The sequence below is a fragment of the Myotis nattereri genome, assembly GCF_964212035.1.
Source record: "Myotis nattereri genome assembly, chromosome: 11".
NCBI lineage: Eukaryota > Metazoa > Chordata > Mammalia > Chiroptera > Vespertilionidae > Myotis > Myotis nattereri.
Window position 1 is genome coordinate 83,383,037 of NC_138086.1, and position 27,756 is coordinate 83,410,792.

A 27,756-nucleotide genomic window follows, 5' to 3' on the forward strand; every position below is an offset into this window, starting at 1 on the left:
GACGCACCGGAAGTAGCCGAGGCCGGCGTCCGGGCCCGCCGAGAGCGAGTTCCCTCCCGTCGGCGACGCCATGGAGCCCGGGGCGGCCGAGCTGTACGACCAGGCCCTGCTGGGCATCCTGCAGCATGTGGGCAACGTCCAGGATTTCCTGCGCGTGCTCTTCGGCTTCCTCTACCGCAAGACGGACTTCTACCGCCTGCTGCGCCACCCGACGGACCGTATGGGCTTCCCGCCCGGGGCCGCGCAGGCGCTGGTGCTGCAGGTGACCGGGCGGCCGGGCGACCAGGCGGGGCGGGGGCGGGCTCGGGAGGCCCCCTCCCGGAGGCCCTTTCTCCGGCGCCCCCTTCCCCGGAGCCCCCGACCCGCGCGATTTCGCCGCCCGTCCCTCCCTGCGCGTCCGGCCGCCGTCTCCCTCCGGCGCTGGCCTGGGTTCGCCGCCTGGGCCCGCGCTGCGAGTAAGCAGAGCCGCCGGTCGCATATCAAGTTGCTCCTCGGCGCAGCGGGCCTGGCGCTCGGCGGCCCGGGTGACACCGGCGCACTTGGGTGTCAGTAGCTCGGCGCCCGCAGCGCTGGGCCCGCGGAGGCGCCGGGGCTGCCGGTCGGGGATGGAAGCGCGGACCTACGCGCCCCGGGCCACGGCTGGAGGCGGCGGGGGGCCTGGTGACCCGGGGCTCCTATGGGTGTGGTCCCCTTGTTTGAAATGTGACTTCCTAGGTCAGAAGCGCGCGTCTGAGCCTGTGTCTGTGTCCCAGGCTAAATGCATTGTGTGTTCGAGGTCCTACTGATACTCACTGGCCGAGTTGACTGTGCTCCTTGGAACGTAACAAGGAGCCACACTCGCTGCCAGAGCCTTGGAGACGCCACTGCGATGTGGGTATTTAACGAGGGAATTCACGTGGGCCTCCTTGTGACGCTGTGACATTGGGAAGATAAACACATCAGAGCAGAGAACGGTGCAAGGCCGGTAGGTGACGGCCAGTTGGGAGGCAGGCGATAGGCTTGGGAATCAGGTTTCACGGGGAGGTGGGACTTCGCTGGGACCGAAAGCAGGTGCTCAGCCAGGCCCGGAGCCTGTTTGTAGGAACCGAAGAAACGCTGGTGGGACCTCCCAGGTCCTCCGGTGCGCACACCTGTCCGCTCCTTGGCAGTTGTGCCTGCAGAGATGACAGGGTCTAGCAAGGGGTGGAGTGGGTCTCGTATCAGAACTTCTGGCAGTTCCTCGCCCTCAGTGCCTGAGTGCCGTCTGAGTGAGGGTGTCTGGCAGTTTAAACTCCATGGACGTCCCTGGGAAGTGGACACGGTTGAGTTTTGTGTGGCAGGTGAGGGTGCCAATTCAGCAAGGTCACGGGATTCCACAGACTCGTCCTTGTGATTCCAGCTCTTCGTTACCCATCCCACAGTCGGTGGGCACCCTGTCCTCTAGGGTGAAGGTAGGTGCGGAGAGGAGGAAGGAGCAGCTGCTGAGCGCTGGTATGTGCTGGTTACTGTGGGAGGGGCCTCACATCGCAGGCGCCACCCGACTTAATTCTCATGCAGCCTGAAAGGTTGGCCTTTGCCTTTGTTTTGCCGATGAACTGACAGGTAACTCGTTTGTCTGGTGTCAGTGTATAAAGAACCTACTATGTTCCATGTACCCTTCCAGGCAGAGGGAGAGGACAGATGAATCAGATGACCTGAGGTTCCAGATTCGGGCGCCTGGATTAATGACAGTGCATTAACTGTACTGTCGTTTGAGTTTAGGGGAAAGGGCCAGTGTTAGACAAGTCGGATATGAGATTGCAGACAGCAGCCCCTGCCTACAGGCTGATGGGATCGAAGGATTGGATCTTGCAGGAGACAGGAACTGGAGCAATTTGAGAAGAGCGGAAGGTGGAGGGCAGCCCCTGGGGCATGAGCAGGGGAGGGAGGGGAGAAGCAGAGGCTGTAGAGTGGGAGGGGGTGGATGGGTGAGTCTTACCAACACCAAGGGCAGTTTCAGCAGATGGTCGGAGGGGCAATTGCCCAGGAGCCTGAACAGCCAGCACTCCCGGCAGTTGTCTGGGAAGACCCGGGTGAACCTGGAGGCTGCCCTTTAACCACAGGTCAGCATGGGCAGGCGCTCGGGGCACGGCGTGGAGATAGTGGGTCAGCGCACAGGCAGGTGGTGGCTGCCAGCATAGGAACATAGTCACCGGCATTGTGATGGCTTTATATCGTGACGGGCTTCCCACCCCGGAGCCGTGGCGATCACGGTGAGGTGTACAGAGGTCGCGTCACTGCGGTGCCCCTGCCGTTCATCTTGTCTGTCAGCTGCACGTTTAACCAATAAAAGGTGCTGTACAGTGTCCCCTCTCAGTGGGGTCACCTCGTCTGCCCTTCCTGAGGGTGCTGCCCTGCAGGTGGGATGCTGGAGGTCTGTCTCTTCACAGGCCCAGAGGGTCGGGGTGGAGGACTGGAACTCAAGAGCTTCCCTCGTGCTTGGGCTGGTGTAGAGCTTCTCACACTTTCCCCCGAATTCTGAGGACCACAGCCTGGTGCGCAGCTTGAAGGACCCCCCTGGGAGAGGCAAGCTCCTTTCCACGTAGCTCAGTGGCTTTATTTTTTTTATTTTTTTATTTTTTTCATGGTTAAATTCAACCCAAAGTTTTATTTAAAAAAAAAAAAAAAAAGTAGAATGAAAGGAGCATTTGAAACCCGAAAGGGCCGTCACTCGAAATCCCTAGTTGCCCAAGGGGTGTTGACGAAATGAACCAGCTGTGACCGCTGAACAATCATTGCCAACCACATTTTCTGGGATATTCGGTCCTGGCGGGTGGGAAATGCCTAACTTTTCAACAAAATCACTTCGCCGGTCTAGTGCACCTGGAAACCCGTCCATTTGACAGACCACGTGCCAGCGCCTCACTTCAATCCAGGGAGGTGGGTGGAGCCTCGAGTGTCACCCCACCTCAAAGACAAGGGAACCGAGACTGATGGCTTTCGCTGTCAAGTCAATGCTGTTAAGTCCCCCCCCACAGCTGCCCGGCGGGGGGCAGGAACTTCGGGGCACCTAGGTCCCCCGCCTTGAGTTCCGACACCAGGGCTGCCCTCACCCGCCAAGCCGATCTCCCGCCGGTTACAGGCAGGCTCCACCCAAGACCACAAATCACAGTCAAGCCCATCCTGTCTCTCCCGCCCGCGGGCCTGGGGGTGGGGACTGGTGAGAAGACGGCTCCCAGCGGAAACCCCCGGCCGCGCGATCCCATCGGGACACAGCCGCCTCTACCCGGGAGAGAGGGCAGCATTGTTGCCGCAGTAACGCCCGGAGGAGGACCCTGGGGGAAGCGCCGTGGAGGGGCCTCGAGTGGGCCGGGGGGAAGGGGAGCGCGAAGGGAGCGGCCACCACTTCTCAGTCAATGAACCTCTCACCACGAACCCCCGCCCCCGGACCCACTCACAGTTCCTTAATCAGCACCATCTTCCTGGAACCACCAGACAGCTGCTGCTCGCTCAGGGGTTTAAACCATTGTCCACCACAAGCATCTACCAGTGGTTCTCAGCCCTCTGGCCCTTTAACACGGCTCCTCCTGTGGTGACCCAGCCGTAACATTATTTTCGTGGCTACTTCCTAACTGTCATGTTGCTACTGTTATGAATCGTCATGTGAATATCTGATATGCAGGATGGTCTTAGGCGACCCCTGGGAAAGGGTCGTTTGACCACCAAAGGGGTCGCGACCCACAGGTTGAGAACCGCTGGTCTAGACTCAAGCGCAGACCTTCCCCACACGCCACGTGCGTCTGCAAAAAAAAAGTTTTCCTATGTGGCAGCTCTGACCAACTTTAAAATCATTTTTCGTGAGAGTTTTCAGCTGAAAATATTCAAGAACACCTGAATTGTAATATATTTATTTTTATAATATTCATTGCAAATTGATTTTTCAAATTCAAAATATCGTGGTGTGTGGGGATGGTTTCCGTTTTGGACGCGATGCGTGGCAGTTAACTGGTTAAGAAAAACTAGGTCAGCATGCCATTCCATTTGCCCGGAGTCTGACCAGCCTGCACAGAAGCTGCCAAGGAGGGTCAGGGAGCCGCTCCCACCGTCCCTCCCAGCTCTGGGAGCCCTGGCCAGTCACCCCCTGTCAGGGAGAAGGTTCCTGGAGGTCACAGGGGGCCCTTCCAGCCCCACAGTCCTGTGGTTCTAGAACAGGGGTGGGCAAACTTTTTGACTCGAGGGCCACAATGGGTTCTTAAGCTGGACCGGAGGGCCGGAACAAAAGCATGGATGGAGTGTTTGTGTGAACTAATATAAATTCAAAGTAAACATCATTACATAAAAGGGTACGGTCTTTTTTTTTTTTTTAGTTTTATTCATTTCAAACGGGCAGGATCCGGCCCGTGGGCCGTAGTTTGCCCACGGCTGTTCTAGAATGAGTGGCGGCTGTGGGTGCATCGAGGAGTGGAGGTGGGTGTTGTCTCCAGGTTCTAGGACTGTTTTCTGCTGCCACGTCTGTCAGTGCTTGGTGCTACCAAATGATGCTCCCTCCTCTGTCGCTGGCAGGCCTGGGGCAAGCCCCTCCCCCTGGGAGCCGCCTGCCGCCTCAGCGTTCTCCGGGGTCTTGAGAGAATGTACAGATTGGCACAGTTCAGCGCCTTCTTTAGTTCTGTCTGCATTCTAGTCCTTCGGAGGCTGACTCCTACCCACTTTTTAAAATTTTTATCTTTTATTTTATTGAGACATTTTGTAGAGAATTTTTAGGTTCACAGCATAGTTGGACAGCAGTCCCACATAACTGCCTGCGCCCACATGTCCAGCCTCCCCATTGCCATCACCCCGGAGTCGCAGCATCTATTACGCCGATAAACCTGCACACACGGCGCCATTGCCGGAGCCCGCAGTGTGCATTGGGCTCACTCGGGATTGCACGCTCCGGGTTGGACAGATGCAGTGACATGTACCCCCCACCACGGCCATCACACAGAGGCGTGTCCTGCCCTGAAAATCCCTGCGCCACCTGCTCCTCCCGCCTCCCAAGCCTCTGGCCGCCATGGGACTTTTTCCTGTCTCTGTGGTTTTGCCTTTTCCAGGGGTGATAAGAGTTGAAATCATACAGGATGTAGCCTTTCAGACCGTCGTCTTTCACTTAATATGCACGTAAGGGTCCTCCGTGTCTCGTCCTGGCCTGGTCATGTCGTCATCGTGTTGAGTAGTCATAGTCCATGTGTGCCGTCACTACTGAAGGTTGGTTTGAGTTCGACAAATATGAATGAAGTTGCCCTGTGCACATTTCTGTGTGGGCTTGTGTGTTGAACTCCTCTGGGTAAATACTGGGGAGCATGGCTGCTGGGGGTGGTGAGGCTGCCTCCACTTTCCAGGAGCGGAATGGTGGCCCCGCCCCTGGACGCGTGGTTCCTGCGGAAGGTGTGCCTTTGGTTGAAGGTCTGTTTCAGGCCCCTTCTCCCAGGAAGTCTTCAGGTTTCTCTCCTAAGAAGGGGGTTCTAGCCCTCAGTCTGACACACAGTGTGCAGCCCAGCCTGTCCTGCCCGCTGTCAGTGTGGTCTGTGCTGGCTGCACTCCCTGCTGTGACTTGCAGAGGACACCAGCTGGCTCGCCCATGTGCTGAGTTCTGGGGGAGCTGTCAGTGGGGGTGCTCTTGCCCATGGCAGGCAGGGCACAGGGTTTGTTGAGTGAATTTCCAAGCTTTCCCAAGCCTGTGCAGGGAGCCTCCGCTCTTCTGGGGAGCGAAGGCCAGCTGGATCCCCCTTGGCTCTGCAGTGGGGTTGTTGGAGCCCACACCTCGCGCAGCCCCTGGGCAGCGTGTTGTCTGTGTTGCTGGCAGCAGGTGTGAGTGATGGCAGGTGGGCCGAGAGCGGGGCTGGGCTCCTGCGGGCCTCGGCTTGTCGGGCTGCACGTCTGAGGACTGGGAACTCCCCATGGAGAGGCCCACAGCTGCTCGGTCGAGTCCAGTGCGATCTGTCCCCCAGCGGGAACGGCTGTGGGTGCTGCCTTTCTCATCCTGGACATTGCCATGTCTCTGCCGCTCATTGCTGGGTCACGTTTGCTTCCAGGTGTTCCAGAACTTTGACCGCATGGCTCGCCAGGACGATGAAAAGAGGAGGAAGGAGCTGGAGGAGAAGATGAGGAGGAAGGAGGCGGAGGCTGCGGAGGCAGAAGCTGCAGCCTCGGGGGAGCAGGCGCCTGTCCCTGCCCCAGAGCTGGAGGTGGAGGTCAATACCACAGACGCGGCTGTGGCCTCGGGCGGGCCTGCGGAGCCTCAAGGCCAGCTGCGTGACGTGCAGAAGGTGGCCCCCGGCTCCCGGGAGGCTGCAGAGCCACCGGCCTTGGACACGGGTGCTGCTCAGACCCCGAGGGAACCCCCACCTCTTCCCAGGTAAGCCCTTTCTCGCTGGACACGGGGGTGGGGAGTTTGTGGGAGTGGTTCTCACTGGGTGATAGCGCCCTGCCAGCACTTATTTAGCTCCTCATGTTTGCAGGCCTAGTGACAGTACTTTGCTTACACAAACGGGGACAGTGGCTGCCGCCTTCCTCCCTCTGTCCCTGGTGAGGTCAGGCCGAGTGTGCGGGTCACTCAGCCCTGAAGGCCGAGGGTCTGTGGGCTTCGGCAGTCCCGGTGGTGTCCCTCCCTGCTGGGCACGGCGGGACATGCGCCACGGTCCTCGGCCTCACGGTACCTGAAGGGGCTGTCAGTATAGGGGGCCGTGCACCAGAGACCCCTTGGCGTGTCAGTGAGTGGAGGCTGTGCCCTCGCTGCTCCTCAGGGTTGAGCCCTGGTCTGTGAGCTGGTCACGCGCTTCTGCCCCTGGTGGGATGCCTGCCTGTGCTCCTGGCGCCGTGTTTGGGAAATTCGTCCTGCCCTGTCCTGACCAGGGGAGCCCTTCCTCTGCCTCAGTTGCAGCGTCCCTCCTGCTCTCCTGCTGCTGCACCCCCTCAGGCTGTTCTGAGCGCAGCTCTTGGTGAGGCAGCGCGTGGAGGCGGTGATGTGACACTGAAGGTGGACGGGCAGCACCAGAGGAGGCTCAGACAGCAGGTGTCGGCCGGCGAGGCCGGTGGCGCGGGCGGGGTCTGGGCGTGCACATGGGACTCCAGCAGAGAAGGAGGGCCTGGAGGGGTCAGCACAGGACAGGGGTCTGCTGGCCCTTGGCCGAGGATGCTCGTCTCAGACGCAGCTCCTGTGCAGGCGGCTGGGAGGGGCCTCCCCCTGCGTTAGTCCCAAAGCTGCCTGTGGGGTCCTCATTGCTGGGGATATTCTTGTCGCATATTGAATGGAGCCTTTTAAAAAATAGACGTGTCCCAGCCCTGGCCGGTGGTCTCAGCTGGCTGGGCGGCGGCCTGTGCCCTGAGAGGTTGCCGGTGCGGTTCCCGGGCAGGACTCAGACCCGGGTGTGGGTTTGACCCCAGGTCAGTGTGTGCACAGGAAGCAGCCAGTTGATGCTTCTTTCTCATCGCTGTTTCTCTTTCCCTCCCCCGCTCCCTTCCTCTCTCTAAAATCAATAAACACACATTAGAAAAAAGAGTGTCGTTCTGGCTTCCTCGTGCTCGCGGGGTCTCTGAGCGGGGAGAGTGCCGAAGGCCCCTGTCTGGACCCGTGTCCCCGGCTCTGGTGGTTCCCTTCCTCGTTCGCCGCAGTCTGAGCTCCGTGTGCTGGTGGCTCCTTGTGTTTCTGCTGCAGGGGATTTCTGAGCCCTGAACCCCAGGCTTTCCGTTGTCTCTTCTCCGAGGTCCTGTCCTCAGACGTTCTTCCCCTGCTGGGGGTCCGACCTCAGCTCACCCACACACTGTCGACAGCAGGAGGCGTACTTCCTGCAAATTCCCTTGGATCCTTTTTTAGGGTTTGACTTCTACTCACATGGCTTTGCTCTAAATTGTTTAATGTGTTTGTAGCGGCTGTTGAAAGTCTCCATCATCTCTGTCATTTCTCGGCTGTTTCTGTTGACTGAATGGTCTCCTGATTTGGGCCGCGTTTTCCTGTTCTTTCCACACCTGTAACTTTATGCTGGATGCGGGAGGTTGTGAATGCCTTGTTGTGTCTGGACTTCCTTCGGGGCTGCGGAGTGTTGTTCCTGCAGGCAGCGACGGCGCCTCTAGGGGCTCGCTGGGCAGCCTTGCTGGGCATCTGGAGCCCCCCTGTCCTGGGCTGGTGCTCCCTCTTCTGAGACGCGGCCTCGGGGGCTCTCCCGAACCTTCTGGTGTGCAGCGGGTCCTGCCCTCGGGCTGCTGGAACGGCCGTGTCCTGCCCTTGGTGGTCCTGGGGACCTTGCTGGCTCCCTGGGGCTCCCCTTTCCCGGAAGCCTGTCCCTGAAGAGAGGGGAGTGAAGACAGGATGTCCAGTTACTTCCGTCCCGTTTCGTTTATTCCAGCGTCACTTGCGTCAGCCGGAGGGACAGCTGGACGCGAAGCACATGCGCAGGAGTCTTAGCGCAGACGTGGTGGGGGTGGCGGTTTATGTCCCTCAGCGAGCACCATCGGGGTCGCAGGGTGGTGCTGTGGCCTCAGGGAGGCTCTCCCTGGCGGTCAGCCCCGGAAAGGTGGGGCGGGTCCCCTGGGACGGCAGCTCAGCCTGTTTTGGGGCCTCATAGTGGTCTGTAGGTGTTTGGACTGGCCTCGCTGCCCCACAGGCACCAAAGCCCATTTCTCTTCTTTTTTTTAAAATATATTTTATTGATTTTTTGCAGAGAGGAAGGGAGAGAGATAGAGAGTTAGAAACATTGGTGAGAGAGAAACGGTGAGAGAGAAACGTCGATCAGCTGCCTCCTGCACACCCCCTACTGGGGATGTGCCCGCAACCCAGGTACATGCCCTTGACCGGAATCGAACCTGGGACCCTTCAGTCCGCAGGCCAACGCTCTATCCACTGAGCCAAACCGGTCAGGGCAAAGCCCATTTCTTATAGTAAATCTCTTAATATATTTCTTCTGGTTCTGTTTCTTTGGTTCAACCCTAACTTATAGATATTCTCATGATAGAATATCACGTGAGAAAAGCAGGCTTCAAACTAACAACAAATTTGGAAAACATTTAAAATTATACAGAGGGAAGGCATGGACGGAAACATTATTAATAATGATGGAATTGAGTGTTTTTCATTGTCATCTTAGTCCCTTATGTTTTCTAATTTTTTTGCAACGAACATACATTTTATTTTACTCTTTTTTGTATTATTTTTATAACTTCTAAAAACTTTTTAAAAAGGGGGTTTGATTTTGATTCTGAGTAGCCGCGAGAATGGCTGCCTGGTTGTGGTGGTTTTGTAGAGACCGCTCTTCTGTTCTTGGGCCAGCGCTGTGTCCTGGGCAGCCTGAGCTTAGTGAGGCCCCAGCTTGTTGGGGGAAACCTCGGGGGGCACACCAGCGCCCTGGGCAGGGCCTCAGCCCTCAGAGGCTCACAGGTTTTCCGTGAACATCGCCGGAAGTGGCGGCCATGTCTCTGAGTCCCACCTGGGTCGGAAAGTGGGCGTGGAAGCAGCCTGTCCTGCTCTCCCCAGGTGGTGCCAGGTCCCCCGTCAGTGCCCAGGGTCTGCACCCTGTAAACTTGGGTTGGGAATTAAGGCAGTTACTCTTCTGATGACCTCACACAAGCTCTGTCCAGCACCCTGTCCAAAAGCCAGTTCCCTGGAACCAGGTCTGAGACGCCGCTGGCTTCCACTGGCTCTTGTCGGCCGCCCACTGCTGGAGGCTCTGCCAGTGCTAGTCATGGGCAGCGGCCACTCGTCTCGTCCTGCTGTCCTGTCACAGGCTTGTTTAATTTAAACAAATTCAGCAGAGGCCCTGTGGGGAAATTCAGTAAGATAATAAAAGCGTGTGTGCATCTGTATGTTACATACGTTTTTAGGATAAGCCTTATCCACTGTGTACACTTTACACAAAGTTCACTGTTGGAATGTTCGTGACTGACAGGTGTGGCCCCACAAGGGCCATCGGCAGACAGGACACTCGCCCACCAGCTCTGCTTCTCTGCCCGTCCCTCCAGGCCCTGCCGACCGCAGGCCTCTCTCGTACATGTAAACCACGCATGTGGCCCTTCGGGTGGTTTGGGAGATATTGGAGGGAAATTTTAATTTGAGCTACGCCCTACCCCTGCCCAGGGCTTACAGGGCCCAGTTTTGTTCCTTAGAGGGGAGTCTGGGCACATGTGTCCTGGACACACCAGAGGGCACCTGAGAAAGTGCGGGGCTCTGCCCGGCTCCCAGCTCCACGTTGTCGCGGTGAGGACATTGTGACGGGTGATGCCCAGGGTCCTGGTGGGACTGCCCGGGCCTGTGCCTGTGCTCAGAGGACAGTGGGTGCTGTGCCGAGGGCAGAAGGAGCGGGACAGCCAGGCGCCTCTCAGAGCTGCCAGTGCAGGCTGCCCCGTCTGGTCCGCGGTTGTGTCGTCCTGCAGTTCACCGCTCGGCCGGCAGGTGTCGCTGCAGCTGGTGCTGGGATGCGATGGAAATGGACACAGGCTGGGCCACCTCTGGCTTTGCCTTTGTAGATCAGAAACAGAATTCTCTAACAAAAAAGATGAAAGAAAGTAAATGACCGCCTGGGAGCTGGGCTGCCTGAGGGGTGCTCTACGCTGTGATGTGCATGGTGTGCACACTCCCAGGCTGTCCCTCCGCCCGCCCGGAGCAGGCCACAGTGTGCGATGGCCGCCGGCTGAAGCCTGGCCGGTCAGGAGGCTGCTCGTGTCTTCATGTCCACGTGGCGGGTCCCAGGGGCCCCTGGGGGTGCACAGTGTGCAAGAGGAGCTCAGGTTTCCTCACGCCTCCTCCCGGCACGGGCACTGCTCAAGGCCCTCAGGCGCCCAGGCCCAGCTCTCAGCAGAGCCCTCCAGCTCCTCCTCCTGCTGCCCTGCCCCCTCGGCACGCGTCTCCTCGCCGTCTGTTCTCAGCTGGAGGTAATTCTGGCCGTGTGCGAAGTGCCTTTTATGATCGGTTTAGGAGCTTCACATTTTTAACATGATCATTGCTTTCAGAGAGGAAGGGAGCGGGGGAGAGAAACATCAATGATGAGAGAGAATCACTGATCGGCTGCCTCCTGCTTGTCCCCTACTGTAGCCTGGGTATGTGCCCTGACCAGGAATCAAACCGTGAACTCCTGGTTCATAGGTTGATGCTCAGCCACTGAGCCACACCTGCCAGGCTGCATTTTTGTTTTTATTTGGAACTCACTATGAGCATGTAGCTGTTGGCTTCCCCCTAGCAGAGGTTAGCCTGGGTGTCTGACAGCGCTGATGTGCATGGAGCCGCTTGGAGACTGAAGCTGTGAGGCAAGGTGAGCTGCTGCCCGAGCTCGCGGGCGGGAGGGGACAGTGTGAGGATCAGCGGCAGTTCTCCCCTGAGAAGTGAGTGTTTCAGGGTGTGAGAACCCGAACTGCCTGCTTCTTGCAGACGGAGAAGTTGACATGTACAAGGGTGACGTCCTCGTGTGGCGCCACCATGTGAGGGTGGGGCCAGCGTTGTGGGCGCGGGGCAGGGGCGCGGGCGCGGGCGCGGGCGCGGGCGGGACAGTGGGTGCGCCCTGTGTTAGGAGAGCAGCTCCCAGCGCAGAGAGCCTGCTCAGCACTAGACAGCCAGCTCCCCATGTGCTTTCCTGTCACACCAAGAAGGCCTCAGGCCAGCTGGCCTGCTCCTGTGGGAAACAGCGTGCACCCACCGAGGATGTTTTCATAGAATCTGATCACAGACGGCAGAGCCGGAAGAACGCACCGGCCCCGCGCACCCACGCCAGCCCGTGCCACCCTGCCCTCCGCCACCCGCCAGTGTTTCAGTGCCTGGTTTTCTGGTAATGTCCCCATTTACATAACAGTGATGACAGTGTGTGTAAATCTGCAAATAAGGCCCCGGCTACACATTGCTTGTAGTTGACCATCGAGTCTTTTATTCCCTCAAAATTCATTTGTTTAAAAAAGCAAGTGTTGGCCCGTAGAGTTTCTACAGTCTGCGTTTTGCTGGCCTGTGATGTGGTGAGCTCGCTGGGGACTTAGGGTAAATGTTTTTGAAAGTTACAAGTGTGCCCTGGCCAGTGTGCTCAGTGGTTAGAGCGTCAGCCCATGCACCGAGGGCCCGTGGGTTCGATTCCCGGCCGGCCACTTTCCTGGGTTGCAGGTCTGATCCCCGGCCCCAGTCGTGATGCACATGGGAGGCAACCAGTTGATGTCTCTGCCACATCCATGTTTCTCTCCCTCTCTCCCCCTCTTGCCCTCTCTTCCTCCCTCTCTCCCACGCTCTTTAAAAATCAATAGAAAAACAGCCTCGGGTGAAGATTAACAATAAAAAAGAAGTTACAAGAGTGTGTGATGAGAGTGAGTTCTCCCTAAAGGCAACCGTGGGTCATGTTTTCTTTTGTAAACTTGTGTTTTATAACATTTTTCACGTTGGCCCATGTTTTCCTGTCACGTGATTGCTGTGTGTGGACTCTGTCTCGTCCATGGGGGACAAGCAGGAGCAGGGACCTGTCTCCTGCTGCCAGCCTGTGGTGGGCGTGGCTGGCCTTTCCCCCGCGGCACTGGCCCTGCCGCTGCCCCTGTCACAGTGGGAACCCGCCCGATAAGCCCAGTATTCACGGGGCTGTCCCAGCGGACTCCTGGCCTGCCCTGGAGGGAGGTCTTCGGAGGGCCTGGGCGTGCCCACGCAAGGGGATGCTGACGGAAGCAGGACCTTTGCCCTCAGAGCATCCCCCGTGGCCGCACGTCACCCCGAGTCCCCTGGGGAGTGTGATTAGGTTGTTCCTGGCCTGGCCGTCACCGCGGTGCTCCGTGAGGGTGCTGCCGTGCTGCTGGAACAGGCGCATGGACATCTGCTGGACAGGTTCCCGGACAGTCTCCTGCGTCACAGGGCCAGGCTGGGCCATCTGGTGGGTGGCAGCCAGGCCGGGTGCCCTGGCCCCTTTCTCGGCCGCTGTTAGCTTTCACCTCGTTGGCTTTGTGGGAAATGCCACGCCCTGTGTGTGTGCTGGACTGTGACTGGCAGTGCAGGTGACTCTATTTTCTCTTTTCCTCTCTCTGTTCCTGTCTGTCTCTGTGTTGGCCATTCTTGACTGAAATGCATTTACAGCTGGAGGACTAGACCTGCATCCCCCCCCCGGCTTTTTTTGGAAATTAAATTTTCTATGAGAAAATCTGTTGAAATTTTCTATGGGACTACGTTAAATTCATGGTTCGAATCAGAGAATTGACATGTCTGCATTGAGCCTTTCTTTTGAAGGGCAGATGTGCCTTCTGTATTCAGTCTGTGTTGCCCTGTAGGATTGTGGTTTTATTCAGTCTGTGTGTTGTGGAGTTTCCAGCCGTGTCTCAGGCGGTTTCCTTAGATTCTCCGAGAATGCAGGCTGTTTGGTACTTATTGTAGTGTTTTAGTGACAACAGCATTTAGAAGTAAACTGTGCATGTTTAACATTTAGAACCTTAACCACAGCCGCATTTCTTGGTCCTGCTGCCGCAGCTCAGTTTGGGCTGCAGGCGTCAGTGGCTGGGAGCCACGTGGTGAGCCCCAAGGCAGTGGTGCCCAGAGTTCCCAGGTCTGTTTATTGTGCGTCTTTAAGACACTTTCCACTTTTAGATAATCCAGGTGCCCCAAAACGTTGAAGAAATCATACAGAGACTTCCCATGCACCCACTCCCGGCGTTCCTGCGTCAGGTCCTGCTGCAGCCACCTGGGCCAGGTGTGGCCTCGTCCCTGCACGGGACCACCTCCTCCCTGCACGGGGCCACCTCCTCCCTGCACGGGACCACCTCCTCCCTGCACGGGGCCACCTCCTCCCTGCACGGGGCCACTCCTCCCTGCACGGGGCCACTCCTCCCTGCACGGGGCCACTCCTCCCTGCACAGGGCCACCTCTTCCCTGCACGGGGCCACTCCTCCCTGCACGGGGCCACCTCTTCCCTGCACGGGGCCACTCCTCCCTGCACGGGGCCACCTCTTCCCTGCACGGGGCCACTCCTCCCTGCACAGGGCCACCTCTTCCCTGCACGGGGCCACTCCTCCCTGCACGGGGCCACTCCTCCCTGCACGGGGCCACTCCTCCCTGCACGGGGCCACCTCGTTCCTGCACGGAGGCCACCTCCTCCCTGCACGGGGCCACTCCTCCCTGCACAGGGCCACCTCTTCCCTGCACGGGGCCACTCCTCCCTGCACGGGGCCACCTCTTCCCTGCACGGGGCCACTCCTCCCTGCACGGGGCCACCTCTTCCCTGCACGGGGCCACTCCTCCCTGCACAGGGCCACCTCTTCCCTGCACGGGGCCACTCCTCCCTGCACGGGGCCACCTCTTCCCTGCACGGGGCCACTCCTCCCTGCACGGGGCCACCTCTTCCCTGCACGGGGCCACTCCTCCCTGCACAGGGCCACCTCTTCCCTGCACGGGGCCACTCCTCCCTGCACGGGGCCACTCCTCCCTGCACGGGGCCACATCTCATCAGTCGGACTTCTCCTTGCAGCTGTCCCTGGACGGTGGTTTTCTGTGATGTTTCCTGTGGCTGACAAGTTACTGTTTCTCCTTTGTAGCAACTAAGTGTCTGGTGGGGAGAGGCTCAGTAAACATTTTGTGTCTTCTCAGGGGTGCCCACTGCTAGCATTGGCACAGGGGCCGCTGGGGCGGCTGTCCCCACCCTCTCTGGGCGGGGATTGTGCTGTGAGGAAGGGCTCGCTCATGCCTCCATGTGGAATGGGGCAGGCGTCACGGTAGCACCCACCCCTTTGAGGAGGTCAGCTTCTCAGCTTAGGACCAGGCTGTTCCTTCCTGGACCAAACCTGCTGGTAGAGTCGCCTTTTCCCCCTCGGCCCAGCCTCTGGGTCCCTGGCTCCCCGGCTCCCTGGTCCCCTCGCCATGCCACCTCCCGCAGAGCTGGCCTCGCTCCTGGCCACACTCCTGACAGGTGCCTCCTTTCTGGCGCTGCCTCACTGGCGGGGCACCTGGTGCAGGCAGTGCCGGTTCCTCCTCCCAGGCCTGGGCACACCCATCCCCGGTCGGCTGGGGACCATCAGCAGCTGGGTCATGGGCCAGTGGTTTGTGGCCAGGACAGAGGTGGCCCAGGCTCGCCTGTCAGCCCTAACCCTCCACCACCTTCTCTGCCTGGGCCTGGGGAGGCCCCCCAGCCCTTCGCCTCCCAGCCACCTCCTTTCCTACTTTGCCTGTGTCTGCGTCTCCTTGGATGCTGAGCTTTTACTCATCAAACCCTGGTCACCTGCAGCAGGACTTGGACTCCCTTAAAAGGGACATTTCGGTGTCTGATGCCAGTGTCAGGAGCAGGCAGGGCGGGCTTGAGCCACCCTGCTATGGCCTGTGTCCCCGTGTCATCCCCAAACCACCGTGGGCCGGCTGGTGAGACAGAGTCGCTCACCTCTCGAGGACAGTGTCACCCAAGCTGACAGCCTCCCAAGGGGCGTGAGGCCGGAACTTGTGAGTTGGAAGTTGGATGTAAAGTGGGGGTTTCAGAGTGACAGTGGGGTCCTGACAGGACTGGGTGGGGCTGTCAGGATTGGTAGAAACTCAGGGCTGTGACTTTGAGGTTCACTCGGAGGCCAGGTGAAAACTGGGGTGAGCCACCTCTGTGGGCACATGGGACGCCCCTCAGGGCAGTAGCTGGCTGTGGGGGGGTGGGGGGTGGACAGGGACAAGAGCTGGGCCGTGGCTGTGGCGTCTGGCCTGTGCCTGTTGAGTGGGCGGTACGTGTCCGCATCTCGACGTGACCACCATTAGGCTGTCTCCAGGCTCTGCTTCCGCCACGGCCGGGGTCCCCCTCCCGCTCCCCAGGAGGTTGGAGTGTGGTTTTCTCTGTCTCGGTACTGCTCCCTTCGGAAGTCGTCTGGTGATTGGAATAGTTTCCTCATTTTGGATGACTAGGAGTAGAGAATGGAGTTAAAAGACTAAGAATTCCGCATTTTTCAATGGTTATATTTATGGAACAGATGACCTACTTTTTGTTTTAAATGTATATCTCACTTTTACATAATTGTAAAAAATGGGAGTGCCTCTTTCCCTTGTTAAAATAATTAACATGACGTAAGGAAAAGTCTCATATAACCAGGTCTCATTTTTAGTCGGTTGGGGAGTTCATAGTAAACACCGGTGTGTTCACGTTGGCGGAGCGTCTGATTGGTGGTCAGAGCAGCAAGCACGCAGGCACGTTACGTGAGATCCCAGGTACCCTGCCTCCTTTATTTCAGGTATAGAATCACTTAGTTTTTTCTTGTTTTTTTGTTTTTGTTAATCCTCACGAGAGGGTATTTTTTTCCATTGATTTTTAGAGAGAGTGGAAGGGAAGGGGAGAGAGAAAGAAACATCAGTGTGAGAGACACACCGATTGGTTGCCTCCCACACGTGCCCTTGACCGTAATTGAACCAGTGACCCTTCAGTCCGCGGGCACTCTAACCAGTGAGCAACGGACCAGGGCAGGACTGGGGACATTTGATTGTAGTGATAAGTCTAATCTTTTTTCCCTATTTTAAATTTTTTTTATTTCAGAGAGGAAGAGAGAGAGAGGCATCAATGATGAGGGAGAATCATTGATGGGCTGCCTCCCACACACCCCACACTGGGGATCGAGCACAAAACCTGGGCATGTGCCCTTGACAGGAATAAACCCTGACCTCTGGCTCACAGGTTGACGCTCAGCCCTGAGCCACCGCTGGCCTGCAGTGAGCCACGGTTTTGTTTTATGACCTCAGGGTGTGAACACGCCTGTGCTCCGGGCCCTGTGGACACGCCTGTGCTCCGGGTGCTCGCATTGTCCATCTGGGCCAGCAGCAGTCTGTAAGGGACCCTCTTCGTCTGAACGAGGTTCTTGCTCTGGGGTCCGGACGGCTCCGGCTGCTGGGCCTGGTCCTGGGGGTGAGGACCTCGCTGGGGAGGGCTGGAGGCGACGCTGAGCCGTGGTGCCGGGTGTAGGTAAAACGACTGGTGTTGGATTTTAAAAAGAAACTCACAGGTAACAGCATTACCCCGGAGGCTTGAGCCACGCGTGTTGTGGCGTGAGGGGCTGTGGCTGTGCTGGCATCTGACTTGTGGTTCTTCCTCAGGAGACAGGAGCAGTTCCAGAGAAACCCCGACAGCTACAACGGAGCCGTGCGGGAGAACTACACCTGGTCCCAGGACTACACCGACCTGGAGCTCAAGGTGCCGGTGCCCAAGCACGTGGTGAAGGGCAGGCAGGTAAGCGGCTCTCCCAGCCGCTCCGCTCGGGCACAGGTGTCCCCAGCACCCGCCCCCCCCCCCCCCCAGCCACGCCATCCAGGTGTGGGGCCCCTCGCCCCAGCCCCCCCGTGCTGGGTGGATGCACCTGAGTTGCAGTCTCTCCTGTCATGATGGCATTTAGGCTCCCAGAAGACACGGTGGGCAAGACCGCTTCCCAGTGGGGAGAGCGTGGCCGGGGCTGAGCAGCCGCGCTCTGGAGGGACAGGCGGCCCCAGGGCTGTGCAGGGACAGGCGGGCGGCGTTTTGCTCAGGCCCCGTCCCAGCCGCCCTGGCCGTTGGGCGCGGGAGGGCACAGCGCTGCTCAGGCTGGAGGTGTGGCCGAGCCTGTGTGGGTGGCGCCGGGACTTGTGCAGTGGAGGCGCTTTTGTGACACCACGGACTTAATTGACACTCGCCTCCCTTCACCTCTCCAGTTTGCATTTCCTCCCCCCGTGGTGTTTTTCCACGGCATTCTCATTATGCTGTGACCTCCTTTTAACAGTTCTCGTCTCCGTTTCTTGGTGACCTGAGTGTTGGTCGCTGAGAGCCCGGCGAGCTGAGTACAGCTCTGGTTTGCTGACCTCAGGGTTTCTTGGGGCTGTCACTTCCTTCGGGGCCGCGCAGCCGTTCCCAGGGGCCTCCGCAGCGGCCCGTCAGCAGTGTGTATTTTTGGTCTTTGTCCCTGGCACCTACCAGGTGCCATCCCGATGGCGGTGTGACAACAGCAGCGCATGGGGGGTGGGAGGGCAGCACAGGGTGCAGGGGGAGGTGGGGCCCCGAGTGTGGGGTCCTGGTCCCCTTCTCCAGCAGCTGCAGGAGCCACAGGCAAGAAGCTTGCCTCCTCTGCCCACTGGTCTCTGTGGCAGGGGCCTGCCCGAGGGCGGAGGCGTGCAGGGCGGGTGTCCTGCTCACAGGCAGCCCTTCCGTTGTTTGTCCTGGTGAGTCTGAAGGAAACTTCTCCCGACGAAGCTCGGGTCTTAGAGACGTGGCAGGTCTTTGCTTTGTCCACTCTGCTTGCCTTCCTCAGGGTAGCCATGGCGACCGCGATGTCAGCCGGTTGGTTACCAAGCTGGCATTTTGCAAATCCCAGGGTATGATGCTGGAAAGCTGACCTCCAGAGCATTTTCGTGTAGAGTCTCATTTGCAGGTGAGAAAACTCGCAGGGGTGCAGCCTGGGCCACGCCCAGCCCACCCTTTCAGCCTGGGCCACACTGACCTGCAGTGGGTCCCTCTCCGAGCGCTCTCCTTCCTCTCGAGGGGGTCCTGCTGACCGGTGAGGCCCTGCAGCCCTGGCTCACGCTGTACCGCCGCCCTCCGTGCCCTGGGAACTTCCGGAATCGCACCGGCCTCTGGGCATGCCCTGCCTGTGAGGCTCAGCCCCTGCTCGAAGTGCTGCTGGAGTTTGTGCCAAAAGCTCTTGGAAAGCTCGTGGTGTCGCGTGGGGTTCCCCTCTTAGGCTGCATCAGAAGCATGGGAAGGCCCTGCTGGGGAGTTCCTGACGGAGCGGCTGCAGGCTGCACTCCTGCGTAGAACGTTTTTAAATACATAAGACGGCTGTTCGGGGTCTAGCACGTGTACAACCACAGGGCCGTCTGTCCTGTCTGGACCGGCTGGCCCGCTCGCCATCACAGCAGGTTCCCCGGGGCCTCTGGCGGATGTTTCGTGCGTCGCCATCAGCATGAACCTCTGCGGTCCCTCCTACCTTCAGCACAGACCTGTTCCCAGTCCAGGCCTGCGGGGAGCTTTCTGAGTCTGGTGGGAAGCAGCCTGGCGAGTGGGGTCCCCAGGTGTGTAATGAGCTTTGGAGGAGCTCCGTCTACCCTCCCATCACCCCCCCCCCCCTCTTGGGGCTGCCAGGCCCACCTGGACGGGCTACAGGGCAGAGGGTGAGGCGGGTGAGATGTGGCAGCGCCTGCGCTTCTGGCCGAGGCTTCCTGCCTGGGTGCCCCCTGGGCTCTGCCTGCCTTTGGCAAGTCCCCAAAGCCGAGGAGCCGTGGGGAGCCCACATGCAGAGGCTCACGCTGCTTCCTGTCCTCACACTGCCACGTGCAATGCCCTGCGTCTAGGTTTTTGGTTTCCTGCAGTTTCTCGCTGCCTTTTATTTCTCTTGTCAAAAATAATGAGCTTTCCTGGCAACTTGAGAAGTTCTAGACCCCCAGGTGCTTGCTGTCTGGCAGGTGCTTTCCTCCTGAGCTCCCCAGGGGAGCTCTCACCTCCAGCTGCCTGCGCCTCTCGGTTCAGGTTGCCGTTCAGTCCTCCTGGTCTCTGGGTTTGCAGTGTCCTGAGATGTAACTGACGGGAACATGGTCAGGACAGGGTGTGTGACTGGACCTGCTTTGTATTGAGAAACTAGAGGCCCGGTGCATGAAATTTGTGCACAGGTAGGGTCCCTAGGCCTGGCCGGCAATCAGGGCTTATGGGGGCCTTCCTTCCCCGGCTGCTGGCTGCGGCCTTCCTTCATTCCGCGCTGCCCCTTGGTGGTCAGCACACGTCATAGCAAGCGATCGAACTCCTGGTCAAACTCCAGAGGGGACACTTTGCATATTAGCCTTTTATATGGAGAGATGATGGCACAGTTAGTGACCATTGTCTTCCTGTGAGGAGACCTTTGAGATCTCTCTCAGCCCCACACAGAGCTGCCAGCCTTTGGGCGCCACGGCCAGGGCTGCCCACCTCGTGCCTGCCAGTTGGTGCCTTGTGCTCGCCACTCGGGCCCTCCTTGGTCTGTTTTCATCCTCGTAACTTCCTCACGGTGATGTGGGGTCAGGTGCCTGGGTGCTGGGTGTGGTATGTAGTTTGGGTGCAGAGTCTAGCTCTGCCCTGGGGGAGGCTTGCTCCTGTCGTCTCACCCCAGGCCACCGTGTCGGGAGATTTCAGCCTGTAGGTCTCCGTGGCCCTCCCGCCAGCAGCTGCTGTGGCCCCAGCCGGGAGGCACGCTTTCCTTCAGCTCTGGAAACTGTCTAGTGGCCGCCGCAGTGTCTGCAGTGCAGGCTCGGCCTGGCCTGGCCTCTGCCTTCATCCGTCTGGCTTTATCTTCCGTGTCCCTGCTGAGGCCTGTGCTAGCCACTGCATTTTAGTTCTGAGTGCTCTTTTTGCCCGACTATTTTTATATTTCATGATGACATCTCCGCAGAGCTCGCTGAAGGCACACATAGGAAGCGTGTTCCAAAGCCTGTTTCCTGACAAGCTCTGCAGGGTTTGCGTCGTTTCTCTCCGACTGTCTCCATGTTGCTGGTTTCCTCCCAGGACGCAGCCGCCCTCCCTGTGGGAGTTTTGGTTGAACCGTGTGTTTATTCCCCCCTGAGGGTGCAGGCTGGTGGCCACTGGCGCTGAGTCGGGCCGAGTTGGGACGGACGCCCTCGTGCCGCGCAGGCCCTCCGCCGGCTGCTGGGCTTCTCTGGGCGCTGCCCTCGTGGCCGTGGCCCACGGTGGTGCCTGTCCCTCCCGTCCTCCGTGCCTGCTGACCACAGGGGAAGCCCAGGGGCTGGGGGCTCATCGCCCTCTGCCCATGTCCTGGCCTCCACTTCCTCCCCGGCCTCATCTGCGGCTTTTCTCTTTGTGCTCCGTTCTGTCGTCTCCGGGGGTCACAGGTCAGGAGTGGTGTGATCCCAGGGTGACGTCCTCACCGGGACTCCTGAGTGTCTGCTGTCTGCGCCTGGTGCCCGTGTCCCAGGAGCAGGACGAGAAGCTTGCCCAGGCTTGGAATTACGGCACTCTCTGCAGCCTGCGGAGGGCGTTCTGTGTAGCTCGCTCCTGCACAGCCAGGACCTACGAGCCCCTTCGGGTGTTGGCTGCAGTGCTGTCCAGTTGGGGAGGCCTGTCGGCCATGGTGGTCGGATGCCGGGGGGGTGGGGGTGCTGAGCAGTCTGGCTGAGCTGAGGCTGTGCAGAGCCCACTGAGTGGAGTTCTTGCTCCTGGAGCTTGGGCGCCCCCCAGCCTGCATGTGGATGGCCCCTTCGCCCCCAGGGTCTCCCCACCTCCCCTCTTGTTCACAGCCCCGTGAGGTAGAGTCCGTGCTGCTGAGGTCGACAGTCCTGTGCCTGAGCGTCTTGTTTCAGGCCTTTCACAGGCGTCTCGTGGGCAGTGACCGGGGGAGGGCTGTCCAGGGGCCGTTCGGTCAGCTCCCATGTTGTGCAAATGTTACGAAAAGGTGACCACATCGTAAAGCACCAGGTTTTAGGATTCAAAGAGCAAGTGAAACAGGCAGGAGTCCGTGTGCTTGTCCTCTTCTGGTTATTGACCCAGAGACCTGGGCGTGGGGCCGACTGGCTTGTGTGGGCCTCATGGGTCGGAACCAGAGGAAGGACCAGGAACGCGGCTTGCAGAGCGGTTTCCCAGGGTCAGGCACAGACCCCCAGCGCCCAGCCTCAGGTGGCAGCGGCCTGTGGAGGGACAACCAGGGTCGGTCCTCCTGCCGCAGAGGCCCCTCCCCCCACCCCCCAGGTTCGGCTCTCATTGGAGGTGGTCACGCACCACCTGCTGGAGTGCTGGGATTGTCTCTGCAGGACGCCTGGTGACCCAGCAGGCCCGCGCCTTGTTCTGCCGCCCCCTCCCCTCCCCTGCCGCCCCCTCCCCTCCCCTCCCCTGCCGCCCCCTCCCGCCTCCCGCTGTCCCACTTCCCTTCCCACGGACTCTGCTCTGCGCCCTCCTCAGGTCTCAGTGGCCCTCAGCAGCAGCTCCATCCGCGTGGCCGTGCTGGAGGAGCGCGGGGAGCGCGTCCTCATGGAGGGGAAGTTCACGCACAAGGTCAACACGGAGAGCTCTCTGTGGAGCCTGGAGCCCGGGAAGTGCGTCCTGGTGAGTGGGGGGCTGTGCGCCCTCGGGCGGTGTGGAGGCTGGAGATCCGTGTGACTGACTTGCTGGAGACCTCGGACCCGACTCAGCCCAGGGCTCTGGGAGCGCCGGGCTCTGCGCTCAGGTGGAGCAGGCCCCGTGGTCGCCCTCTGGCCTGTGGCCGGCCCCGCTCACTGGCCGCCTGGTTTGGGTCATGACGGGAGCCTCGCGGGACCTCCACTCCTTGTCCTGTGGCTTGGCCCCGGCGTCTCCTCAGGCCCCGGGGGACTAGGGCGGACGGGCCCGCTGTCCTCGCCAGCCCTGGCCTGTGGTGGGACTTGGGGAGCAGGATGCTTGCAGGGGGAGGAGGCCAAGATGGGAGGTCGCCTGGTTGTCCAGTGACTCGTGTCCTTAGAGAGGAGAGGGGATTGGAACCGCAGAGGGGACCCAGGCGGGAGTGAGTGGTGGTGGGGCAGGGCTGGGGGCGTGTGGCCTCGGGTGTGCGGCCTCCAGGCTGAGAGAGGGAACGATGGGAACCCTGGGACAGGGTGGGGCCTCCCAGGAGCCTGCCCCCAACCTCCATGCCACTTGCCTCCCAGCTGCCCTTTAGAGCCGGGGCCCCAGGCAGCCCCGCCAGGCGGGGGCGGCAGCTAAACCTGGTGACAGTTCTCGCCTCCCTCCCGCCCACACACAGTGTTAACGGGGCTTTGTGATTCCCGATTCCTGGCTCCTCCTCGGTTATGGAGCCTCCCCCGCAGCTCCCGGCCTCCTCGTGCCCCTCCTCGCGGGGCGCCGGCCTCACTGCCCCCGGAGCTGCCGAGGCGAGGCCGTCCCGCCGCCGAGATGCCCCCACAGTCACTCAGGCCGCACCGGGTTCGCTGACCTGGTCGGTGCGTCTCACTCGGGGGCTGTTGGACCCATGACAGGGTTTGTGCAGGCGCACCCCCCCTTTGTCGCAGCGCTCGGAAGGGGTGACAGGCTGGCTCGTCCTGGCTCCCCCGCCCCAGCTGCCACCTTTCTGCGGCATCAGCAGGTCCCTGTCCTCCCGACACTGGTCGTTCTCCGTCTTTGCTGTCTCACCCGCACTCCCCACGTCCCTGTCGGCTTTCTCGTGAGGACGAGGTTCCCAGCCGAGCAGGGGCTCAGTGGTTAGAGCAATAGCCATGGGCGGAAGGCTCACAGGTTCAGTTCTGCTGGGGGCGTGCAGGAGACAACCAATGCTGTCTCTCTCACATCGATGTTCCTCTCTCCCCCCTTCCACTCTCTCTCAAATTCAATGGAAAGCCCTAGCTGGTTTGGCTCAGTGGATAGAGCATTGGCCTGTGGACTGAAGGGTTCCGGGTTCGAGTCCCATTCAAGGACACATGCCCAGGTTGCAGGCTTGATCCCCAGTAGGGGGTGTGCAGGAGGCCGCCAATCAGTGATTCTCTCTCATCACTGATGTTTGTTTCTCTCCTCCTCCCTTCCTCTCTGAAAGTGATAAAAATATATTTTAAAAAGTAATAAAATTGAATGGAAAAATATCCTGAGGATTAAAAAACAGCAAATACAGGTTGGATATGTCAGCGTGTTGGTGAGCGCAAAGCCGTGGTGGAAGTTAGGCCTGGAATGGGGTGGGGCCTGTGGCCCTCGGTGCTCGGGCCTCGGCCCCTCCCGCCTCTTGGTGGCCTGGTCTGTGGCATTGTCCCAGCCCCAGGCCCGCAGGGAGAGCGGAGGTTGGAGTTTCAGGGTGGGGTGGTGTCATAGGGAAGCCTCCTGGGGACTCGGGCTGGCAGGCGGCGGCCCTCGTAGTCGATGGAGCGTTTCCTCGCCTGCCAGCCCAGCCCGGCCCGGCCCGGCTCTGCTCCAGTGGCTTAAACCCCGGGCACTGCCCTGAGGGGCCAGTACTGGACTCGGCGCACGTCCTCCACAGGAGTGGCCTGAGCTGAGCAGGCTCCTGCCCATCATCCTCATCCTCGCATCCCCCCCCCCCCCCCCACACACACACAGACTCTCACATGTCTTCTTGGCCCAGACTTGAACCAGGGCCGCTGTGGGGAGCGTCGTCCGCTGGGCAGGCTGCCTCCCGAATAGAAGCGAGGTGTGTGACTGAGGGGAGGAGTGGACTCTCCCCAGCACGGACGGGGCGGGGAGCTGTGTTTCTTCCATGTCGGGTTCAGTGTCATCATAGGTAGGGCCATGGGGGTGGTGGTGGGCGGGGAGCCCTTGACACATGCACGGCTCAGCGCTCGGCCCTGACCCCGCAGGCAGGACAAGGGTCTGGGCTTGGGAGCAGAGCAGGCAGCGGGTGGGGTGGCCAGGAGGGCGATGGATCTGCTGGAAGGACTCTTGTTGGGGCTGAGCCTTTGCGGCGTCCCAGGCAGGCAGGATTGGCAGGGACAGGTGGGGGCGGCCGATAATGGGGCGGCTGGGGACCTGGGCGTGTCCCCTCAGGTGAGAGTGGGCTGGGTCCTGGCAGCCAGCGGGTGTGGGTGGTGACACAGAACCTCGGTCCTCTGTGAGGACCCCCCCAGACTGTAGTCCCCACACTGACCCGCCCGCCCACCCCAGGTGAGCCTGAACAAGGCGGGCGAGTACTGGTGGAGCGCAGTCCTGGAGGGCGAGGAGCCCATCGACATCGACCAGATCAACAAGGAGCGCTCCATGGCCACGGTGGGCGAGGAGGAGCACGCTGTGCTGGACCGGCTCACCTTCGACTACCACCAGAAGCTGCAGGGGAAGCCCCAGAGCCACGAGCTGGTGTGTACCTCGCCCGCCGCCGGGCTCGGGTGGCTGGCCACGGGTGCAGGGTGGTGTGGACTGGGAGGTGCGGGTGTGGACGGGGCGGGGTGGTGCATTGGCTGCAGGGCACGGCTGTCCCCTGCGTCCTGACTCCGGCGGCTCCAGCGGTCACCCCCCAGACAGGGCACACAGTTCACACCTGGTTGGAACTCAGGTGGCAGGGCCGCGACGCGCCTGTGCACAGACCCAGTCATGTGGCCTGCGTCCCCAGCTCTGCAGGAGCCGGAATGGGGGGCAGGCCCAGCCCGGCCGCAGGACCAGGGCGGGAGGCCCTCCCGAGTCGCTGTGAGTGGCCAGCGGCCTGAGGGTCTGCGTGGCCGAGGCTGTGGCGAGGCGAGAGGACGTTGGCGACGGGAGGGGTCACGCCGAGCGGTGGAGCCGGTGGCCGGGGAGAGGACGAGGGAGATGAGTGCAGCGTCCCTGAGGCACGGGCGCCTGTAACCGCGGGCAGCTCGGAGTCCGGTCGGCCGTTTCTCCCATGCGGGCTCGCCTTCCCCTTCAGGGCGCACGTTCCGCTCCTCACGGCGTCCAGGTGCCAGCGTCACCGCCCTGCCCTGGGCATCGAGGGGAGGATCAGGCGACTGGCACAGCCTGTGATGCCTGACGGTCGATCTGACCCCCGAGACGTGGAGATGCTGGACAAACGGACGCGTCCCATCCGGGCGACGGAGAGGGACAGGGAGGGACCTCATCACCCAATCAGAGCAGCGCACGATTTGGACTTGGGTGTCTGTTTCTAGACTTTTCCATTTAACATACTTCAGACCACGGCTGACCGTGGAGACACACCACGGAACGTGAAACCCTGGGTCCGGAGGGCCCGCAGTCTCCCGCGCTCTCACCATCCCGAGGGTTTAGGTGAGGAGGGTGCTCCTCAGGTCAGTGCGGCACCAGGTCCCGCGTGGGAGGTGGCCGCAATGACGTGACAGGTGAACTGCTGGCCACACATGGGCCCTCCCCCAACACTGTCCAGATGCTCAGGGTCCCATGTGTCTCCTGGGGCTTGACTGGTGCTGTGAGTGCCCTGGTCCCACCACTGGGGGCCTGCAGGTCTGTCCGTCCACCCATCCGCCATGTCCTTACTGCACGCAGTGGGGTTGGGTTGGTGGGTCAGACGCACCAGGGCCCTAAGAGCACGAGGTGGGTGGTCCCCTGAGCTGGACTGGCCTGTCCTTCCTCCCCTTCGCTGAACCGCACCCGCTGGGCCGACAGGGCGGGGGCTGACTGAAGGGTCACAGCATCTGCTGGTCGTGTCATCGCTGAGCTCGCCTCTCGTGCTTGAGCAGAACTTGCTGTGGCCACCAGATGACGAGCAGTCTGGGCACTGGCCCCACGGGGAGGGCCTCGCGCAGTTGGTGCGGACACTGGTGTCCCCGCCCTGTGCACGCAGGGAGAGGCAGGCTTCCTGATGACTGGCCAGGGATGGCGACCCATGGGGACGACTATGAAGACATGCCTGGGGGGCCCGGGGGCTGATGGAGGGGGAGCAGGGACCCGTGGCCACAGTCCTTGGGCCCTTGGATTTGGACAGATTCCTGGTGGGAAGGGCCAGCAGCACATGAAGACACAGCCCTTGGCAGTGACAGACGGGGGCAGGGGGTCTGCATGGAGCTCGGCCTGTGGAGGGCTCAGTTGCCCAGGCGGGTCCTGGAGGAGGAGGCGCGTGTGTCCGCTGGGCCGGGGCTGGGCCGGGTTAACCTCCCTGTCTGTTTTCTGTTGTAGAAAGTCCATGAGATGCTGAAGAAGGGGTGGGACGCTGAAGGTTCTCCCTTCCGAGGCCAGCGATTCGACCCGGCCATGTTCAACATCTCCCCGGGGGCTGTGCAGTTTTAGTGACAGGACCCTTGCCCTCGCGGCTGAAGGCGGGCCTGGTGTGCCCTCCTGGGGACCTGCTGTCTGATGCCCTCCCATCCCTTTTTTCAAGGGCCTGCGGCCTCGGCCATGCCTGCCTCTGCAGACGCTCAGAGCAGGGCGGGGCCGCCCGAGGGCGCTGGTGGAGCAGGGCCCGCAGCCCCCCCCCCCCCCTTGCTGCTGTCTGTAGCTCTGCTTGCTGTTCTTGTGCCGCGGGAGGCGGGAGGCGGGGTGGGCGACTCCAGGACGTTTGGGGACTCAGCCTCCCTTGCTGGGCGAGACATCCTCAGATGGGCACCTGGCAGCCGGTCCTGGGTGCTGCTCTGGATGCTGGAGAAAGGCCTGTGGCCGCCCACACAGCAGCTCTGACCTCTGACCGCTGCCCTGTCCCACCACCTGCACCTTCCTTTGTGGACCTGGTTCCTGTCGGAGTGAGCTGAGTGGCTGCCCGTCCCTCTCAGGAACCCCGACCACAGCTCTGCTCCCACCGCCTCGGACCCAAACCTGCGCCCTGTCCCGCAGGCCACGTGCCCATCAGCAGGACCCGGCCTCCCCCACTGGAGCCTGGAGATGAGGAGCCTGTGGCAGACAGCCCTTCTGGAGGCTCCCACGCTGTGTGCGTGGGTGGGAGCTGGTTCATCGCCGGCGTTTCTGCTCGAAGGGCAGCTCCCCTGGGTCCCTGTGATGCCGTTGGCAGGGGGCAGATGGTGCTGGTGGCCCAGGCCCTGACCGCACACGTCACTGGCTGGTCCTGCACCTGCAGGGGCCCCTCCTCAGGCCCCAGGTCTCTGTGTTGTCCCTGTGACAAACATTCTCGACATGTTCCTCTGCGCCCCCAGGGGTCTCCCCAGAGGTGAGGTGGGTGCGCCTGTGTCTCAGTGATCTGGGAGACTGGGACCAGGACTGGTGGCTGTCCTCCTGGGGCCTGCTTTTCTTTTCCGTGTCGTGTCTTTCCACCGCGCCGCTGTCAGCGCCTGGGAGGGGTGCTGGTCACAGCGGCAGCTCTGCCCCTGCCTGTTTCTCTCTGCAGACGCAGCAGCAGCAGATGGGCTGCGGAGCCCGGCAAGGCCCGAGGACAAGACCGCCGTCCACCACGTGGGTTTGCAATAAATGTGTTTAAACACTCGGCCTCTGCGGGGCTGCTGCCGTGTCGTTCTGTGTGCCCGTCCCTGAGTGCCAGCCATGGGTCTGACCCAGCCTGCTGCCCGGCCCTGTGGGC

At 60.7% G+C, this 27,756-nt stretch overlaps 1 protein-coding gene across 1 annotated transcript; it reads left to right on the top strand.

Annotated features, from left to right (window-relative positions):
- Positions 1 to 27,665, top strand: NUDCD3 (NudC domain containing 3). The gene is made up of 6 exons (XM_081101834.1): positions 1 to 262; positions 6,030 to 6,352; positions 16,979 to 17,111; positions 21,786 to 21,929; positions 24,456 to 24,644; positions 26,409 to 27,665. The coding sequence occupies exons 1-6, from the start codon at positions 71 to 73 to the stop codon at positions 26,517 to 26,519; spliced, it is 1,092 nt and encodes a 363-aa protein (XP_080957960.1). The 5' UTR covers positions 1 to 70; the 3' UTR covers positions 26,520 to 27,665.
- The last annotated feature ends 91 nt before the right edge of the window (positions 27,666 to 27,756 follow it).